The sequence below is a fragment of the Hippichthys cyanospilos genome, chromosome 1, assembly GCF_059441005.1.
Source record: "Hippichthys cyanospilos isolate Australia breed blue-spotted pipefish chromosome 1, RoL_Hcya_1.0, whole genome shotgun sequence".
Taxonomy (NCBI): domain Eukaryota; kingdom Metazoa; phylum Chordata; class Actinopteri; order Syngnathiformes; family Syngnathidae; genus Hippichthys; species Hippichthys cyanospilos.
The window spans coordinates 10,153,546-10,174,041 of NC_142369.1; the positions used below are offsets into that span (position 1 = coordinate 10,153,546).

The window sequence follows — 20,496 nt, forward strand, 5'->3', positions numbered from 1 at the left end:
GCTCATCATAAGAATACCAAAAGAATACAAAAATATCCTGAGAGATCATGCAACAAGTAGGCCCACAAAAAAAGGTCCTGAGAAACCATGCCAGAAATAACAAACAAACAGAAAATAGTAAACACATGACCTGTCACACTTTTGCATAGGAAATCTCTGATATGCTGCCATGCATATCGTCTACAAAGACTCCGAAATCACGATTAAGGTCAGTAGTCCAACCACGGTCAAAAAGATAAACTAAGGACTTGGCTTGATCTGATTTATTTGTGAAAATGTATGAAAAAAAAAAAAAGACAAGATAGCCAAAACAAACATAACAAGCGTGTGAATGAATGTCCAAGTGAGAGGAGGGGAGTCAATTTACAGAGGTGGTTGGGGAACGCTTTTACGCTGCCGACCGCCGCCGGATAATGAAGGCTCCTCTCTGCAAGTGTCCCAGGTAGATCCTCATCTTTGTGCTGTCGCTAGTCTTCCTCACCCAAATCTACACATTCATAAAAATGAAATAAGACAAGAAACACATGGCGCCTGCCAGGGTCTCAAAAAAGAAAAGCTCACCTCATTGGTGGCCACCGAGCTGATGACACAACTGATCTTGGTGTTGTCTTTGGACTCCAAATAGATGGCTTGGCTTTTGTGGTACCTAAGGAAAAAAAAAAAAACACACACACACACAATTAGCATTTAACTTATTAGCTGCTGTGGAAATTTCTATTCATGAATCGGAAACCAAACCTATAGAGTATTTTTGTCTATTGCATCGTTCATAGATGGAATGTGGAAGACAGTTTTGCACAGCTTCTTTGTGAAAGTCAGGCTTCTGCGTAACTGCTATGACAAAAACCACCAGTCGATGGCAGCACTGCATCGCTTTATGCTCAAGTTAAGCACAGCTTTAGAGTGGAAGTTAAAGATTAGGAAGTCAATCAAACAGTTACAGCAATTGAATATTGAAATATATTGAAATTGGATATGTTTTGCAGAAGATGATCAAAAGTGTCGTGATCATGAGAAAAAAAAATGCAATTTATGTAATAAATGGTGAATACAGAGAAAAAAAAAACAACAACAACCCAAAAACAAAAAAATCCAATGACACAGCGACAAAACAAAATGTGAGAAAAGCAAGTGCTGCGAATAATAGGATGTCAAGTCTAAATGATGTATTGTAGTAGGACACCCGGGAATTCTTGAAATGTCTGAGAAAAAAAAATAAGCCCTGCACCAGTGAACAAAGCCTTGTCAGATAATTACAACTCCATCCTGTAGAGAAGATGAAAAGAATCCAAGCTGTGTTATTGATCCTTTTTTTTTTTCTTCAAACTGTCAGAGGCAAGCACAACATTCGATCATACGGAAAACTAAGAATATACATAAGCATGAAATAATGTCTTTGAAAAGCATTTATGGCACAGTCATGTCCACCTCGACAAGGCCTTAAATTCATAAAAAACGCACACAAACTTTGTGGTAGTAAAATATTTCTTTTCTTATTGTCATCATTCATCATGGTACTCCATAACAGGAACTAGGCTATTCTTTTTTTTTTTTTTTTATATTGATTTTATTTTTTGAAAATGTGGAAAAATGATGCAGGCACTTGTTCTTTTACGTAAAAGAAATAAGGAGATTCCAAATATGGGGGAGGGGGGGGGGGGGGGGGGGGCATAACGTCGTCTCGGTGACCCAAATTTTTGGACTTTATGAGGGGCTGCTATTGACGCCGAAATGCTGCCATCTAGTGGTGAATACAAATAGCCTCAGAAAAAGGACATTTGCAATTGGGACGTACCACAAATACTATGACAATTATTGCGTAAAACAGGAGGGTCCAAGTTTCACTATTTGAGGTCAAAAGGCCCACTTTCAAATCCTTCTGCTTTCATTTATCAAAGACACTCAAATCATTAAAGCAAGCAAGCTATAAAAATGCATAACAAGAGTCAAAACGTGTGGGCCAAATAGTTTCGGCCATTTCAAACCAAATAAATTCAAATTTTTCGCAATCCGATTTAAATGGGTCTTGATAGCTAGCACTGTGTAAATTAGGAATCGGGTGAGAAACTGAATACCATTTCACACTGGTAAATAATATGTTAGGGTGAGGAAAAAGAGAGGCTTCTGTCATGCAAACATGTGGGAAACATTGCCCCCTGGTGGTAGGATGACTACGTGCTTGATTTGACAAGTAGTGTAGCCGGCTTTTTAAGCGTTAATATCACCGAGGATCAGCTTAATTAATCGTGGCAGCCAATATCGTGATGGCGGTTAAATTTCAATTAATTGTGCAGCCCTACTCCAAATTCAGAACCAAAGCAAGAGCAACCTGTAATAAGAGATCCAATTTTTGGACTCACCATCTTTTGTCATAGTAGAGTTTGCCGTCCTCAATGCGAGCCTCAAAGCGCTGAGCTGGGTACTCCATGGGAGCAGAGGGCACGTGTTCTGGAGATGATGGTGACACTGCGGGAGGCGGACGGAAGACATGTTTTTAAAATGGAAAACGCTCAGTGCTGACTGTATTTTCCATCAAGTGAGTTGTGTCATACCTGCTCGTTTCGGCGACTTGAGCTGCGGGGCAAAATTAAATCAAAAGGTGTCGAGCTAAACAAAAAATGGTTCTGATGGGTTCTTTTTCGGACGTGCATGATTACCTTATTTAACGTTCGCAGGTCTTCCATTATTTGGTCGTCTGTTAGCAAATAATTGAGCTGCGGTTTGAAGAGTTAAGGTAAGATATAGAGGAAATGTAAGATTATCATCGAACTTCAAAGTAAAAGTGTTATTTTTTCCTCAATTTTTACTTTGTCAATTTACATTTTATATATATATATATATATATATATATATATATATATGGAGCAAAATCTATTCCCAATGGGCTGTCCCAATATAATCATAGTATATATTTATATGGAAACATCAACTTCCAAAAAAGTTATTCATTTTTTAATATTGTCCAAAGTTTTTAATTTATTGAACAATAAAATCTGCTCATTTTTATACTTTACATTAGAAAATCATCTGGCAGGCCGGATCAAACCCGTTTGCTGACCATAACCGGCCCACGGGCCATATGTTTGACACCTGCTCTAATACACGACTGGTATGCTGTGCAGTTTTACAACTCCACCACACGGGGCAGCAAGAGACATAAAGGTCTCCAGGTCTTGTCCTTAAGACCCCAAAAATGTTTTAGATGATACCCTTCTTCAACACACTCGATTCAAATGATCATAACAATACGTAAAGGATATCAGGCGCCGGTTTTCGTCTCTTATCCGGAATGGGCACTGGGTCATTGGGTCTTCTTCTCAGCTTGCGAGTCATGATGGGCTTAACCTCCATGGAATCTGAAGCATCAATAAATAAATAATGGGCAGCCTTAAAAAAGAAAGTCGCCGATAAATTCTTGACAAAATAGCATTTAGCTTACCACCCGTGAGCTCCATGGTTAACTTCTCGTTCTCGATCATCTTCTTCTTCTCCTCCAGCTCGGCGATGAGGTTCTCCTTCAGCTCCACCTTCTTGTCATCAAACTCCTTCACCGCCGCTTTCTTTTCTTTGATGTAATTCCTCTCCACCTGCTCGGTCTGAATGTTGCGCGGGCACGCGCGTGCCGTAAAAGTCACCACAAAGAGCAAAGGTCAAAGACCGTTTGACTATTCGTGGGGCTAACTCACCTCCAGCTGGAGAAAGAGATCTGCAAATGAAAATGACATCCTTATTATGTAAATAAATACTAATTCACACTTTACACTTATGGCCTTTATATTTTCATAATGTAGTAATCGCAACTCTAAAGTAACATATAATAATTAAAAAAAAATGTCCCATTGCTCACCTGCATTGCGAAGTCTCTCTTTGTATTGCTGATCCAACTTCTTCATTCTCTTCTGATACTCTTGCAGCGTGCCTGCAAAAACATCAAGGATGTTGTTTCTTCCATTTTCTTGGGTTAGCATTCAGCACAGCCTGAACAAAACTAGCTCAACGGCACCTTCTTGCAATTGTTGCAATTGTCTTTTCAGAGAGGCCAGCTTGTCCTGGTACATTCTGGAAAGGACACACACGCACGCAAACACACAGCGGGTGAGAACCTCCAGCGCGTCCGACGAAAATACCTCACGAGGAGCTCGGGCGCGACATACTGCTCTTTGAGTTCCACATAGTCGTCTTCGTTGTGCTTGGCGAGGTCTGTTTCGCTGGCGTCTTCCGTGTCTGTGACGGATGGCAATTAGAGGAAAATAAGTGGTCGCAATGATTGAACACAACCTGCAATAGGGCTGGGGAAATAAACGACTAATTTGGATAAGTGGAACACAAATTTACGAGGAGACAAGATGTTCGCCCCGAGGCTTCACCGGCAGTTATTTTCAGCACACATGTGCTGAAGTTACACAGTGTGCATCATAGCTTGCTGAAGTACTGCATGCATGTGTGTTATGACTAAAAGAAGTAGAAAAATTACATTGGAAAAATGATGAGGTCGTCACATGAAAAGTCACAAACGGCTTGATAGGAAGCCGGCATCATTTAGACATTTGCAGTTATTACATTTAACGCAGTGATTTGACTTTTTGTCGCCATGAGTAAAGATAGCTAGGAGCAACCACAACTGTTGAGGCCAACTTTCAAAATAAAGGCATGCTATAGGCATTAAATTGGTGTTCATATATTGTTTGGGTGTTTTGATTTTGAAGTTGGGCTTCGCAAGACGTGATGTTGTGGTCTTCCCGGTAGGTCTTTTTTGGCTCGCCCGGGGTTCCAGGAAAGAAGTGGAAGCTCGGCAGAGCTCTCACTTCTCGACTCGCTGGTTGTTCTGCAATTGTGGTTGCCTAGAGAGCGGAGCGCCTCTCTTTTTCATGTATGCATGAGCGGAATTCAGACAGATGCTTGCTGGCAGCTTTTTGGAGGTATTGTTTGTTTTAGTTGTGTTTCGCTTGAAAACTGGTAATGTATTGATCAGAAAATGAAATTTTGACTTTATGGCTGAAAATTTTCAGTGGATAAAAAATTTAGTGCACCCCCAGAAGACTTTTTTTCTTCTTTTTTTTTTTACCCATTTCACTGTTATTTACTTGAATTTTTTTAGGACATTTAATTACCAGTTGTGTTCATGTTTGAACTGTAATTGTCATTGGTGAATATTTCTACTTACTTTGACTGTTTTTACAACGACCAAATTTCAGTAGGTTTTTAATAGAGGTTTCTTGTTAAAAAAAAAAAAAAAAGACTATCAGGCTAAATTTTAGTTGCTAAATTGTTGGCCCCCACCTCAGGCAAAATTCTTCGTCTTTGCAAAAAGTTTGTTTGTTTTTACAACTCCACAAAAACAGTGCAGCAAGCTCCTTGGTGTAACAACATTTTTTTTAAAGAAAGTTCGGAGAAAACTTAAAAGGCTCCATAAAGTTTTCTACAATAAATAAAGATTTGCAAAATGTCTGTCTTTCTTTCCAACTCGCGTCACAAGTGTCCTCAAGGGTCACTAACATCTATGTTTTAGACGTTTCCCTCCCCCAAAACACCTGATTTAAAGAATCTGCTGATCAGTAAGATCTGCAGCAACCTGAAAACGACCCAGATCGTTTAAGCAGTGTTGGTGAAGGGAAACATCTGAAACATGCAGGGAAGCAGCGCTCAAGGACAGGATTTGGACATGTAGTTTTGTTTTAAATTGAAACAAAACAAAAAGTGAAGGGAGTTCCACGACCTGACACAGCAGCATCACATATGAGCTTACTGAACATTTAAATCAGTAAATAATTCCCTATGAATGAACCAATTTTAATACTATTGTTATTTAAAAAATGTCCTGCACAAAATATCCAGTGCCAGCATTGTTCAAAATATCAAATATCGGCGGGTTCGGCGACGGTAACGGGTTTATCCCTTATCTTAAAATACCTCAAACTGACTTTTATAGAGAGGTTTCTGAAAACGGTACTCTAATGTAAATGAATTATTTTTTTTTAGATTTGACACATGTATTGAACATGTCATATTTATGCAGTTAAAAGCACCACTATGTTATGCCATGTCTACGGACAAGCAGGCTGAACCCTCATATATTAGCAGTCACGGAGCACCGGGATTCGGCTCGGTTCGGCTGTCATTGAAACGGACAGTGACAAGGAAGCTAATAGTTTTTTTGCCGCATGGAGAGGCCGGCCGACTGGCTAACTAACTTGGCCAGCGCCGCGGCTTTTTCTTATTCTTCTTCGTCTGTAAATCAAAGTCAACCGGTGTCAGTCAGTTCGGCGAGTCGATATCTGATACAACAAGTTAGGCTTTGTGTGATCTTTTTTTTTAAAAGAGGTTAGCACGAAGAAATCGCTAGCTCAAGTTAGCTCGGTCAGCTGTTTTAAGGACAGGAGGGGGGGGGGCATAATTTCAACACGGAAAGCGGTTCGAAGCAACGCCATACACGCCATCTAAAGCAAAAGTGCGTGTGCAATAAGTTCTAAAAGCGAACCTGGATTGGCAGTCATCGTTGTCGTCGTCGTGGCCCCGTCTCCCTTTTTCCCACCTTTCACTGTAATGTCGCCGCGTCTCTTTGGAATGAATGAGTGTTGTAGGAGGTGGGGGGTGAAGGGGGGCAGAGATATGCGCTACAGGCTGGTCGTGTTCATGCTAACTGCTAACTTCTCCCTTAGTTTGATCTAATAGGTAAACGGGCAGCCGTTTTAAGATGTCATTATCGATATCTGCGTCACATTAAATGAACATTCAAACAAAATGTGGACGCGGTGATAGGTTGTGTAGCGACATTAGCCACTTTAGCTTAACCAAGATGGACTAGATCTTTGATGTTAAAAAGTGTTTCAACCGAATTAGCACATATATGACAATTAAAAATTGCAAACTCTTCTGTTACGGATAGCCCGCTAATCGCGTTAAATCGCGGTAGTGATCGCCGCATGAGACCACACTTCCAGACACAATCCTGGTTATTAAAAAATAAATAAAAGCGAGCTGGGATACTCCGAGTTAAAGTAAAAATGTAATCCAAGCGAGCAATACAGGGGGCATGTTGTTGTTCCTGTATTGTTTGTTTTCCTCTGAGTGACAGTCGTTCTTTTCTTACCTTCTTCTGAGTCTCTCCCTCGAAAGCTGCGCTCGTCGTCGTCGTCCACGCTGTCGAGCTCCTCTTCGTCGTTGTAGTAATCCACCGCAGTCGAAAGCAAAGCGGCGGTAGAAGCCATGGAAAACGGCTAGTTTTGCCCCCTGAGTGTTCGAATGTAAACAAAAACACCGTAAAAACCACCGCTTTTTAGTGTTGTTGTTTTGTGTGAAGCTCAAGCGCCTACAAAATGGAGAGGACCCCACGCAACAAGCTGTTTACTTTGATGCCTGTTTGAAATGTAGCCCGTTTATGTAAAAGTGGGGAAATGTGACATTATTTTGAGTTTACATTAACTGATATGTTCTCAATACGCCAAATTCTCTAGTATAATCTTATTTTCTAGCATGAGTAAATGTTCTCATCCAAAACATTTTAAACAGGCACAACTTTGGATACTCTTAAAAACGGGCATTGACGATTTTGCCTCGCGTTTCTCTTTAATACAAAACAATAAAAACATTGAGTCCCAACTGTTGAAAATATGGATTATAATTTTATTTCAGAACGTATTCAGCTCTATTGTGTACAAGGTGGTTATTATCGTTGTGGGTCATTGTGGTGGGGCCGGTGGTATGGTTGGGAACCCCACCTACTGCACCCCCCAACCCCTGGTTGCTATGGTGATTAACATTTTTATTGTGATCATTTTTGAAAATTTCCTTGATAACAACATTTTTGTCGTTTGTATATTGATTAAGCATCACCATTAATATAGGTGTCAAACTCCAGTCCTCGAGGGCTGGTATCCTGCATGTTTTCGATGCATCTTTCTCAGACACAACTGATTACAATTGTTAAGATCATTTTCAAACTCCCGCAGGGCTGGTTAATAAACTAATCATTTGAATCTGGAGTTTTGGAGAGATAAACTAGGAAAACATGCAGGACAATGACCCTCAAGGACTGGAGTTTGACACCTATGACTAACCGCTTACCCTTATTATTATTCATCCATGGATTCATCCATCTATTTTCCTTGGCGCCTATTCTCACCAGGGTCACATGTTTGTTGGAGCCTATCCCAGCTGCCAGCCACTATGCATGTTTTTTTTAGATGTGGGAGGAAGCCAGGGTGCCTGGAGGGAACCCACGCAGGCTTTGGGAGAACTTGCAAACTCCACACAGGAAGTAAAAAGGAAGAAGGAAGAAAAACGTTTGGACTCCCTTGCCTTTGTGTATAAATGGAGATAGGAGCCTGGGTTTAAATTAAAGTAAAATTTAATATTTAAAGTAAAAATTCTGGCCCAAATAAGGTGTTCAATGCATGTTTTGAAGCCTGGATTACAGTTTGAAAGTGGAGTTTGAAACCTGGGTTAAGGTTTTAAAGTCGGGCTCCAAAGCCTTGCTTATTGGTTTCAGTGTAGGATTTCAAGCCTCTGATAGGGAGGGTTTAATAATTTGGTTTTCCATTTGAAAGTAGTTCGGGGGTGTCCACACAGCACGCGCAACATACGTGGGCGGAGCTTCCCAAAACGTAACAGCTTCTTTATTATGAACGCGCAACATTAGTGGGCGGAGCTTCCCAAAACGTAACAGCTTCTTTATTATGAATACTAACGAACTGACCCAGAGTCAGGTCTACGTTTGCCTTTAACCAACGACTAAAACGCCGAGATGCAACAATGCTGATCTGGGAACGGTGTGAAGCGTAAACGATTCTCTTGGATCGTGCATTCGTTTTGTTGTACGTCGTGACACGACCTACGAATATCTGTCTCGTTGGTGGGGGAAAAACTCGAGGTTGTATTCTATTTTCAACTCACAACAAGAAAGATTTGGCATTGTTGTCACTGTAGTGGCTGGCCTTAAAATTTAAGCCGCGATAAGCTCAGGCAGAGTCTCGTCGAACAACCGGCACCGCACTTTCGGGATGCTCAAGTGCTTAAATGTAACGTCCTGATTCCGTAAATCGGAGCAGCAATTGTCATAGCGGCACGCCTAAACTTGGGACTAAGTGACAAGCTGGAAGAGACGGGATTCCCTCGAGGCGGCGATGATCGAACATGTGAGATGATCCCGGGGAAGGCAGCCGCCGTCGAGGCCGACGACATTGACATCATGCTGGTCCGGAGCTCGGTAAGCCTTTAACTCAGCATCGGCCGCTAAAGGCCAACGTTAGCATTGCCTGGCGCCAGCACTGGTGGTGCCTAACAAAGTAGACTACAGGAATAGAAAGGACATCTAGCAAAAAGTTTTTCTTTCATAGTTGAGCTAACTGCGTCAGATGACTAGCTGCGAGGTATGCTAACAATGTAAACAAACAAGCTATACAAATCACTTCCTGCAATTATCTATCGTCACTGACGTCATTGCAAGCTTGCGCGAGGCGAAGCGAACGGTAAATGTGATTGCAGTTATATAATTGTCAATTTACTGCATTTAATTGGTGTTATTTGATTATCAGCATACAAAAGTTTCGCATGTTTGCCTTTCAGCATTTGTAGATTTACATTATTTGGGTGGTGAACCTATCCTCCGCTATTCACGAGAACCCCTGCTTATTTTTTCCTATTTTTACTTTTTTTGGGGTGTTGTTCATGTGTAATCAGTTTTTGTGTTTATTCAATGTTTTTAATGGAGATATTTTCATCGAACACAGTGCCATTTATAGTGAGCTACAAATAGTGTCAGTTTTTTTGCTACTAGTGATTGGTATGTTGCTTCTGTTTGAGTTCAAATATCTTTTATTGAGCAACCACTGCAACCATCGTTGCTTTTTGTATGACTGTTGTTGAGCATCTTTTTTTGTGCACAAAGCTGATGGAAGATGTACGTTGTAGTCCCTTTTAGTAACCTCTTTAATATTACTGCTTCAAACACCAAGGCATGTGTTGGAATGTTACATTTTATGTCACAAGTTCTGTTATGTCATCATTATGTTAAATATTTCCTTTGTTACAATATGCATTGTTTAGAGAACTACAAGATGGCGTGCATGGATGCAGCTGAACTTGACTCTTTAAAGGCATTCTACTTTCACCATAAGACACAAATCATAGTTCTAGGGGCATGTTGAAATCATGACACTCTGAATGCTTATGTTTTTAGTTTTTGTTCTTATTTTAAAAGCGTCGCCAAAAATCGTCTGAAGGATGGTGGAAATCTTATAGCTTGTATTTTGCGAGGCACCAATATAAAGAAATGGATAGATAAATGGACGCTCAAAAAGATTAGAGATGATGGAGACAAACAGGAAGTGTTTTGACTTTCAGACAGGAAATGGCACATGATTTTATTTTTTGTTTTATTTTTTCATGGCAGCACACGCGGGGCCGAGCCAAGGTGATACACGCTGTCATCGTCATCTTCTTGGAGTTCTTCGCCTGGGGGCTGCTGACCACGCCCATGCTAACTGTGAGAGACACGCCCAGTCGCTGTAGGGTTTGCTCAGTGACGTTAGCATGTGATGCTAACTAGATGGTGTCGCGCTGTTTTTTCAGGTTCTTCGCGAAACATTCCCGCAGCACACCTTTCTCATGAACGGACTCGTACAAGGCGTCAAGGTGAGTGCCCAGCAGGCATGCTAAAATGTTACTTAGTTGGTATAAGTTAAAATGTGTGTGTGTATATCTCAGGGCTTCTTGTCGTTCTTGTCCGCTCCCGTGATCGGCGCCCTTTCTGACATCTGGGGCAGAAAGTGTTTCCTCCTGATAACGGTGTTCTTCACGTGCGCGCCCATACCCTTCTTGAGAATCAGCCCCTGGTAAGTACCCCCACGCCATTTTGTGTGACATCACGAACCGGTGGGCTGAGCTCACTGAGAGTCATTTGACCGTCACATGAGCGTCATGTGAGCGTCTGAGCTTCTGGGAGCACCGGGAGAACAAAAAGAAATGTGGGCTTGGAATTTTTATCCACAGCTATGCTCAAAGGAGCAAAGAACGGTTCGCTGGTTCCATCAATTTCATTATGCACATAAGAATCATGCGGTTTTCTGTTTGTGCGTCATGTGACGTCCTACTGCTTATTTACATCATCGTGTACATACATATAATTAAAAATAAAGGAAAAGCCTACTAGAACATCTGGGCCTTATACAGGGTTGACAGAGGCACTTTTTCTGGTGGTAAGTTGTGTACTGATTTTCACTTCACATGGGATGAAACAGTTTTTATTATCTATCTATCTATCTATCTATCTATCTATCTATCTATCTATCTATCTATCTATCTATCTATCTATCTATCTATCTATCTATCTATCTATCTATCTATCTATCTATCTATCTATCTATCTATCTATCTATCTATCTATCTATCTATCTATCTATCTATCTATCTATCTATCTCGCTATCTCGCTATCTCGCTATCTAGCTATCTAGCTATCTAGCTATCTAGCTATCTAGCTATCTAGCTATCTAGCTATCTAGCTATCCAGCTATCCAGCTATCCAACTTCCCATCCACTTATTTATTTATTTATTTATTGGGCTTGTCTGTCTTAAAATGGCATCTTTAATGACAATGGGTAGCCACATAAAACTTAACAAAATAATGGCATGCCACATTTTGTAAAGAATTTGCTATAGCATAATTGAACTATGTTGCTTCATGTTCTGATTAATTTGCTCTTAATTTGAAAAGATAAATAGATAAATGTACTGTTCCGGTAATGCCACTCAGAAGCATTAAGTTAGATATGCTGCAGAGTCTGTGGAAACTCTTAAAATTTCACATACCCTGTTTGAGAACCTTTGGTACATGGTGCTCTTTTTTTTCCCACCATTTTATTGCTTGCTTGTACATTATTTGTTTTTAGAAATTTGGCTACGCCCACTAGGAAATGAAAAAGAACTGACAAGGTGTTCCTGCTTCACAGTGTTGCTCCAATGCAAGATCTATTGAGAGAAATTATAGCTGTACTGTATTCTTATAAAAATGGTCTTTTTGCGTCATATAAGATTTATTTAATAACTTGAGCTTTTAATTACAAGCATATTGATTACATCACAAGAAAATCAATCTTTTTATGCCACTGCACCTATTCTATATTAGAAAAATCTCACAGGTAACCAGCACAAAAAATATGATGCTATTGGCCATCATGAAAACGTATTGTTCGGAAAAATGTGTTTTTGTGAAAGGCCTTGTGTTGTCCTGATGTCCCCAGGTGGTGCTTTGCCTTGATGGCCGTGTCAGGAATCTTCGCCGTCACGTTTTCCGTGATCTTCGCCTACGTGGCCGACATCACGGACGAGCAGCGGAGGAACACGGCGTACGGCCTGGTAACCTTGCGCCGAGAGAGCGTGACTTCCGCCGCGCCGCCGCTCTTTCATACACACCCCTCTCGCGCATTCTCAGGTGTCGGCCACATTCGCCGCCAGCCTGGTGACCAGCCCCGCCATAGGGGAGTACCTGTCGGCTCGTTACGGCGACAGCCTGGTGGTCCTGGTCGCCACGGTGATCTCGGTGGCCGACATCGCCTTCGTCTTCTTTGTGGTGCCCGAGTCGCTGCCCGACAAGATGCGACTAACCACCTGGGGCTTCCCGCTATCCTGGGAGCAGGCGGACCCCTTTGCCGTGAGTCGGGGGGGTATCTCTTGTGTACTCTCTTGTGACAAAATAGCGTTCAAGGGTTACCTGGCGTTGTCATTTGTCCAGTCGCTGCGCCGCGTGGGCAAAGACTCCACCATCATGCTCATCTGCGTCACCGTCTTTCTGTCCTACCTGCCGGAGGCGGGACAGTACTCCAGCTTCTTCCTCTACCTCAGACAAGTGGGGAGATTCGCAAACACGCTAGACACACAATATTTCCACACCTAACAAGTACACAACTTGTATTTCAGGTCATCGATTTTTCTCCCGCCGCCATTGCTGCCTTCATTGCCATGGTGGGCATCCTTTCCATCATTGCACAGGTGAGTGAACAAGCGCACGTTCATGTTGCTATTCTATTATCGTTTATGTTCACTGTTTTAATGCTGTCCTCAGTATTTCTTTTAATATTACTTATTTTATTGTTGTTTAATTCATCAGTCATTTTTATTCTGCTAAAGACTTGACTTTCAAATTGTAATAATTTGACATACATGATTTCCTATAATACAAAACTTCAAAAGCCCATTACTGTATTTGCGTTTGTATTTGTTTCTGCTCTTCACCTGTGTGTTTCTGCATACGTGTGTTTTATTTTGTCAACTGAAATATCACAGGTTAAAGGTAAATGTGTCTTTTATATTGATTTGATGTCATTGATGACAAAGTAGCAGATCAGTAAAGTGGAGTGTAAATTATATATACTCTCAGAATTTTTAATCAAATAAAGGGAATTTTTCTGCGTGCGTGTGTGTGTTTTAAAGACGCTTCTCCTGAGCCTGCTGATGCGGACAGTGGGTAACAAGAAGACTGTCCTGCTGGGTCTGACCTTCCAGCTCCTGCAGCTGGCCTGGTACGCCTTCGGCTCCGAGCCTTGGTGAGTCTTGGGTGTTCATATGTGGGAAATAATTTACGCTGTGGTTGCTAGGCGACCTAAGAGTTTTCAAGAAGGGATTTTATATGGTTGCCGTGGTACCCATGCCAATCTCCCATCTTCCAGGATGATGTGGGCTGCGGGCACGGTGGCCGCCATGTCGTCCATCACCTTCCCGGCCATTTCTGCGTTGGTTTCCCACAGCGCCGCCCCGGACCAGCAAGGTCTCTGAGGCAGGGGGAGGGGTTTACGTTTGTGTGTGTGTTTGGGTAAAACTCGTGTATATGTGCGCATGCGTGCAGGCGTGGTCCAGGGCATGATAACAGGCATCCGGGGCCTGTGCAACGGTTTGGGCCCAGCGCTGTACGGATTTATCTTTTTCCTCTTCAACGTGGAGCTCGGTGACGTGCAGACTGCAGAAGGACGGGATACGCAACAAATTAAGGTAGACATACACCCACTCAGTTAAATGCCAAGCTCGACTAAGCACAAACAAAATCTCTATTGAGTAACCGCGGCAACGTAAGATGGCCGCCCTCTGGCTTTGGCTGCCAGAGGGCCTATTAGTAGCCTATATATGCCGCAAATGAAGAAATCCAAACACTTTGGCACATGCGCAGAGGTCGAGCGTTCCCGGCCCGCCCTTCCTGTTTGGCGCCTGCGCTGTGGTCTTCGCGCTGATTGTGGCCGCCTTCATCTCCGAACGTCCGACGGCCGCTGCAATCAAGACGTGCTCGGACAGGAAGTCAGACGGTGTGGTCGCCGCGCCCACTCAGGACGTCAGCCCCCTGGTCATGTCCATGAGTGACACAGAGGACAACGAACCCCTTTTACAGGACAGCAGCATGTGATTGGTTCACTGTCTTTGCCTAGAAGCTGATGTGTCGTCGATCACAATGGAATGTGCCAATTTTTTTTTTTTTAACCTATCCAAGAGGTCCAAGCCTTGCCGTTACCATCGGTGACCGCAACTTCCTGTTTCCTTGGAAACGTCACGTGACTGTTGATGAGTTTTAATTTGAAAAAACACGCTGGAGCGATTTCCTGTTCTGACAGCGTGTTTTTAGTGTACAAAGAAATTGACAGCAGAAAAGAGGCGCTGGTCACATGGCCCCCGAGTTCCCTCATCGTGATGGTGGCGTCAAAGGTCTTTGAATGTAAGTAAAAGAAGCTACTAATCCCAAAAGTGCTATTTTTATTAGCAACCAATCCAGTGTTTGAATTTGCCCCCGGCATTGACTATTGGCCACCAGTCTGTTGTTTGGCTACATGTGCCCTGACGTAAACTGGAGACCAGTCAATTGTTTGAATTGCATACATGGAAAGGTGTTTGTTGTTGATGTTTTAATTGAAACCATAAAGCACAAGAAAATAAATTTTATTGCTCGTCGTTTACTAAAATAGCACTATTTTATATTTTTGTGCTACGAACTTTGAGAATCACATTTTCCCTTCTTACAAAAAACACCCACAAAAGATGAGGAATTTTTGAAAACTTGAGAAAACAATAGTGATGTCTTCAGGATGAACGACAAACCAATCGGATCTTGTGTTAGCATTAGCATGTTATGGGTGGTCGTTCTTGGTGGATGGCGTCACAGCAGACAGGAAATGGTCACCTTTGTTCACCCGGGGAAAGAAAGTAAAAAAAAAATAAAAATATTTTTGTCGCGCATCGCTTCGCGACAGCCAATCAGCTTCAGGAACGATCACAGTCTCAGAGGGCAGGAATGAATCATGGCAGTCGGCTTGAGGAGCTATCAATACGAAAACAGCCAAGCAAGAGCACTCACCTGGATTGAAGAATGGCGGAGGGAGAATTTGGGATAACAGGTATGTGCAACATTTACTTCCTTTTGTCCGACTGTAGTTACGTGCCAAAATAGCGATTGTGCAGCATTAACAGGACAGTATTTGCTTAGTGCAGTATCGGCCACTTGATTGCGGCGTTGAAACTTTTTTTTTTCTGTTTGACCAGTATTGCCGCAAAGCGAGGGATGTTAGACCAGTATTGCCGCGAAGCGAGGGACGCGCAATGTAAAAAAAAAAAAAAAACAAGAAAAGATGCTGTGGGAGTAAACACTGGTTCTGCTACATCCCAGAAAAGTGAAAGTCCTCAGCGGTGTTCTCATTTTCGGATCCACTGTCAAGCTAGCTCACACCTCGCGTGAATATTTGAACAAGCTAAATGCAGGCAGTTAATACCAGGTGATCGAAAGCTTATTTGCATTCGGTGTGAACGTAGCATTAGGTGTCAACAAGTGAGCAACGACGCGCGACGCCATTGTGGCCATTGACCGACCGAGCCGGCGGTCCTGCTCTACGTTTAGGTATGCGCTGTCTCGGGCTTGTTGCCTCGTCGCTGGCGAGCGGGCACTGAAAAGAAAAAGGCATAAAGTAGAGCGGCTCAAGTAAAAAGAGGAAAGCCAAGGAATGGTTTGTCGTGTAGCAGCCAGATGCTAATTAGCACAGCGCTTGTCTTGTATCTTTTTGCCAGTGTTCTGCTCGCTCTCATCTGCCGCAGTAGGACACGTGCTATCCGCTTTCTTCTGTCTCTTCTGCTGCGCGGGAAACCTTCCTGGGCATAATTCCTTCCTGCTGCCTGCAGGAGGCGTGAATGTACGCTAATCCAAGGATTCGTGTGCCGCACAGACGTGGACGGGCTCGAAAGGCGGTCTCCGAGCACACTTTTGGGCGTGTCATCCGCCGCTGGAGTTATGCTTCGCAGTCCTACCCTAGGCACTTTCCCTCGTCCGCCGTAGTCAATGACACCGACCGGTAAGGGAGCGGACGCAATCGGCTCCCGTAGGCCACGGTGCAAACGCACGTCTGGAATTGCAACGCTCTGTTAAAACGGTAAAAGAAAGACACGTTCGACCAAGTTGTTTGCGCGAGACTTGCGCCGGGCACAAAATCCTATCGCCGGCCGGGTGCCGCGACAATAGTGGCCTGGGCGCATCGGAGCCGACCCGCTGCCTTTCAACCGATGCCGCTTATGCAAAAGTGCGTTGGTTGAAGCAGCCGCTGGCAACCCGTTATACTTCGTGCGCCGTTTGTGGCTCACCACGTAACAAGACTTTGGGCCTGTGTCTCTTGTCTACTTATGTTAATGCCCACTCCTGAATATGGGGTGTGCACGTGCGGTAAGTATAAAAAATGAAACATTGGCTTCCAAAACCCAAATCCTGCCTCTATCCTCTTCCATTTGCACTAAAACGTTTAGAATAATCAAAAATCATGCCGATCAGACATTTCGAAGTTGTTCCTGAGCGTTCCAACCACCGGTCAAGTACTTGTTGTGATCATTGGAATAAGACGTTTGTCTGACTGTGATTCCGTCGCTTGGATGTTTTGAAATGCCGATTCTCGATCGTCTGTCAAAATCTCAAAATAACCGCGATCTCTAAAAAGAAGATTGCGTAGCTTCATCAGCATGTTCCGGATTGGTACAACTTCCGTGAAAGCGACGGCACACCTTCATTTGCTGACCCGTTCTACAGGCCGGGCCGGGTGCCACCTTTGAGTCGCAGGCGAGAAAAGCGTCAGATGGCGGCAAGTGGACGGCACCGGCACCCTGTGCTAATAGTGTGCAGCACGCCCTAAGTAAGCCGCCGCCCCTATATACATGGCTCTCAGTCGTACTATTTCTGCCCCAAAAACCATTGAAAAGGCGAAACCGCCAAATCCTAGGTCCTCGACACATGTTTTTTGTTAGGCCAATTTCATTACGATTGCAATTTTTAGTGGAGGAGGAGGCATACATTGTGTATTTTGTATTTGTCTGTATCCTCTGTACATGCCAAACCCACTTCAACCTGTGGGCCTGGAAGGGGGCTCCTCCCACCTGTGGTCCCTTCTGAAGGTTTCTGATTTTCCCCAAATTTGAGTTTTTGAGTTTTTCCTTCCCCTTCTGGGAGCTATGACAGGAAATGCTGTTGTCCACCTTAAACCGAAAAGATGTCTCTGTATGACTTCTTTTTTCAAAAGAAGTCTCCACATGACCTCTTTTCACCTGTGAAGCCCTTTGAAACTGATTCAGGGCGATCCAAATAAAATGTGATTGGTTGATTGAGGTCTCATGCGCCTTTAAGGGCTCTGCGCCCGCCCCTGCGCTCGCAGCATCCTGCCCTTCGCCTCGTCCCGTCCCTTCTCCCTCACCTACATCCTTCTTCGGGACCACCATGAAGCTGAAAGGAGCTCCACGGAGGGCGCGGTACCGGCGATACCTCGAGCGCCGGGAGGCCAAGCCGCCTCCGGGGCGCTCGGCTTTCCGGCCCGAGCGCTACCGGCCGCTCGCCGAGCAAACGGTCGAAGAGGAGAAGACGGGCAAGAAGACGTACAAAGGAGTCAGGAAGGTGGCTCGCTCATCTTGTCGTCATATTAGCCGAGCGCTCGTTCAACTTTGGCCAATTTGCTAACTGCTCCTTCGGTTACTTTCTGACGTACGCTGCATGCTTTGCTGACTAAAAACAAGCGAAAGGGAAGGACGGGGCGGGGGTACGAGCGTTTCCGCGGGCCAGTTACGGAAGAGGGCGGCCACGGCGACTTCCTGGAAACGTGGCCGTGAGCCGTGCGCGCCTCTTGTCTTGCAGAAGGCGGGCGAGGCGCTGCGCTCCACGTGGAACTTCCTGCTGCTGGGCCTAAGGCATTGGGCCCTGAGCTACTCGCCGCCCGTCGCCGCCGGCTTGATGACGAAGCCCGGCGGATCGGCGCCCTGAACGCCCGCGCTCTCTACGCTCCTTGCCCGCCTGGGACTGTGGCCTCATCGAGCTCGCCAGCTCTTTTGATTCGCGTTTTCTCCGCTCCTTAGTGGGGCGCTGCTATGAAGAAGTCATTTCATGCAAAGGTAGACCGATCTACGAGTGCGATCGGTGTTCTATCGGAATGCGTCCCCCTCAATAGATGGGGGACTAGCAGTTGTTGTCTCCTGATTTTGAACGTGATTTTTGGATGCAATCGAATCATTACTTTCTCATGATTAAAGTTCCACATTATCAGAATATTACAACCTTGATCCCGGGGCGCCCAATTTCATTTCCAATTGTGAAAGAAATAGTTTGGCTGTGTTTTATGTTTTCACACTCACATGAGGGTAAGTCGGGCACCATTTTCAGACAAAGTGCCGGTTGCCATCCTAACCGGTCGCTGTCCTAAGGGCTCGACTACTGAGAAGCGTAAAAGCAAAATGGCCCACTTGGCCCGGTTTGGCGTTGGATACGAGGTTCTGAATGACGTGTGGGTCGGAGCCCCTCCAGTGCCGGGTTGTAAGGGGTAAAAAGAAAAAAAAAACAGTCGTTCTTTGCCAATCTGGAATAAAGAAGAAGCGAAGGCAGTATGAGGCCATCTTCCACGGGTACGTGGAAGTCTCAGAATACGGCCATTTGGATAGTACCAGACAAGGATTATTTATATCTTACGATATCAAATGTATCGAAATTGAAATGAACCAGAATATGAACGCGACAAGCCTAACCCTCGCCACCTATAAAAGTGACTTTCTGCAACATATATGCAACATACGTCAAAGTGGAGGAAATGCAATCGGATTGTGTGTTATTCAACTCGAGAGATCAACCCCCATCGAAACGGAACTTAAGTGTTTTCCTCGATTCTTTGTTGCGCTATTGTTGCATTTTTAACGGGGATTAAACCAACGCGGCGATAACGAAGGGCGCCGACACATCAAGTCCGGAATCCAAAAACGAATGTCTGCAAGCGGCTTTGGTTTTTGTTTTGCTTCCATCTTATTTTGTCATGAATTTGACAAAGAGTCATTTCGGAATTCATGCTTGACTTTGACTTCATTACGCAATACTGAGCACTTTTTGTTTATTCATCCAAATATAAAATCCAAAGGGGCCTTGAATGGGCACCGTTTGACACGCTCACCTTGCGACGTTTTTGCATTTTCAGACGTTTGCTTGGAAGTCAAGTTCAACCCATTAAACCTCTTCAAATTGGGCCTGCTTTAAATCCATTTTTTGGATTTAAAAGCATTGTCATTGTTTTCATAATTGTTGTCATTGTCGTTATAATCAATCATCACCGTCTTCACCGTAGTCATTGTCGTCATGATCTTCATTGTTCTCATCACTTCGTCATCGTAATCTTCATCATTGTCGTCATTGTCCTCCTCGTTATTGCCATTGTTGTCGTAATCGTAATCATTGTAATCGTAATCATCACAGTTGTCATCGTCGGCTTCATCCTGGTCGTCATCGTTTTCATCGTCATTGTCAACGTTAGTCATTATCATCGTTGTCCCGGTTATTGTCATCACTGTGTTCGTCGTCGTAATCTTAACCATTATCATCGACGTTCTCATCATCATTATCGTTGTCATCATCATCATCATCATAATCTTCATTGTTCTCATCACCGTCTTCGTTATCGTCATCGTAATCTTCGTTGTCGTCATCATCGCCATCATAATCTTCATCGTTCTCGTCATCGTCTACGTTATCGTCATTGACATCGTCGTGGTGAACTAAGTTTGTGTTAATTGTTTTGCGTTTGATCTTGTTTTGCTTGATTTTATTCTGTGAACACTTCGAAGATTCGTGTTTTATTGATTGCGGACCATTCGCTCTCTGTCCCGTATCGCTATTTGTTCTTGGTTAGGTGATTTAATTCAGGTGCACACGCGAGAGCCTGAGGATAGTCGCCGTGTCCTCGTTGATCTTTTAGTAGCCGCCTTCCGGTTTTAATTTGAAAGAAAACAGTGGAGCGATTTCCTGTTCCGACAGCGTGTCAGTGTACAAAGAAATTTAGAGCAGAAAAGAGTTGCCGGTCACATGGCCAATCCGGTGTTTGTATTGGCCCTGGCACTGACTAGTGGCGACCAGTCTGTTGTTTGGCTACATGTGCCCTGACGATAACTGGAGACCAGTCGATTGTTTGAGTTTCATCAATGGAAAGGTGTTTGTCGTCGTGTTAATTGAAACCATAAGAAAATACGT

The 20,496-nt window shown here is 43.7% G+C and overlaps 2 protein-coding genes across 3 annotated transcripts; one reads left to right on the forward strand and one right to left on the reverse strand.

The window, feature by feature from the left end:
- Positions 1 to 248: 248 nt before the first annotated feature.
- Positions 249 to 7,323, reverse strand: suds3 (SDS3 homolog, SIN3A corepressor complex component). 2 transcript variants are annotated; one of them, XM_088410440.1, is made up of 12 exons: positions 7,091 to 7,323; positions 4,155 to 4,224; positions 4,004 to 4,059; positions 3,848 to 3,919; positions 3,687 to 3,706; positions 3,440 to 3,596; positions 3,261 to 3,356; positions 2,658 to 2,719; positions 2,553 to 2,574; positions 2,361 to 2,466; positions 562 to 646; positions 249 to 487 (listed from the first exon to the last, which is right to left on the reverse strand). In XM_088410440.1, exons 1-12 carry the CDS (start codon positions 7,206 to 7,208, stop codon positions 389 to 391), a joined length of 963 nt encoding a protein of 320 aa, XP_088266566.1. In that variant the 5' UTR covers positions 7,209 to 7,323; the 3' UTR covers positions 249 to 388. The 2 variants fall into 2 exon arrangements, with proteins under 2 accessions (XP_088266566.1, XP_088266575.1); XM_088410449.1 differs by lacking the exon at positions 7,091 to 7,323 and adding an exon at positions 6,479 to 7,057.
- Positions 7,324 to 8,764: 1,441 nt separating this feature from the next.
- On the forward strand, positions 8,765 to 18,551 carry LOC148429066 (solute carrier family 71 member 2-like). The gene is made up of 13 exons (XM_088410211.1): positions 8,765 to 9,205; positions 10,391 to 10,483; positions 10,570 to 10,632; positions 10,705 to 10,832; positions 12,239 to 12,353; positions 12,430 to 12,648; positions 12,730 to 12,843; positions 12,915 to 12,986; positions 13,428 to 13,540; positions 13,664 to 13,761; positions 13,840 to 13,982; positions 14,158 to 15,370; positions 18,130 to 18,551. Exons 1-12 carry the CDS (start codon positions 9,140 to 9,142, stop codon positions 14,386 to 14,388), a joined length of 1,455 nt encoding a protein of 484 aa, XP_088266337.1. The 5' UTR covers positions 8,765 to 9,139; the 3' UTR covers positions 14,389 to 15,370; positions 18,130 to 18,551.
- The last annotated feature ends 1,945 nt before the right edge of the window (positions 18,552 to 20,496 follow it).

Bases quoted from the DNA above. Each gene is read 5' to 3' on its own strand.
- suds3 (XM_088410440.1), bottom strand. From the start codon at position 7,208: ATGGCTTCTACCGCCGCTTTGCTTTCGACTGCGGTGGATTACTACAAC. The intron at 4,060-4,154 runs GTATGTCGCGCC...TGTCCTTTCCAG, and splicing joins TATGTGGAACTCAAAGAGCA to AATGTACCAGGACAAGCTGG. The intron at 647-2,360 runs GTGAGTCCAAAA...TTTTTTCCTTAG, and splicing joins CTCTACTATGACAAAAGATG to GTACCACAAAAGCCAAGCCA.
- LOC148429066 (XM_088410211.1), top strand. From the start codon at position 9,140: ATGATCCCGGGGAAGGCAGCCGCCGTCGAGGCCGACGACATTGACATC. The intron at 10,633-10,704 runs GTGAGTGCCCAG...TGTATATCTCAG, and splicing joins GACTCGTACAAGGCGTCAAG to GGCTTCTTGTCGTTCTTGTC. The intron at 13,541-13,663 runs GTGAGTCTTGGG...CCCATCTTCCAG, and splicing joins GCCTTCGGCTCCGAGCCTTG to GATGATGTGGGCTGCGGGCA.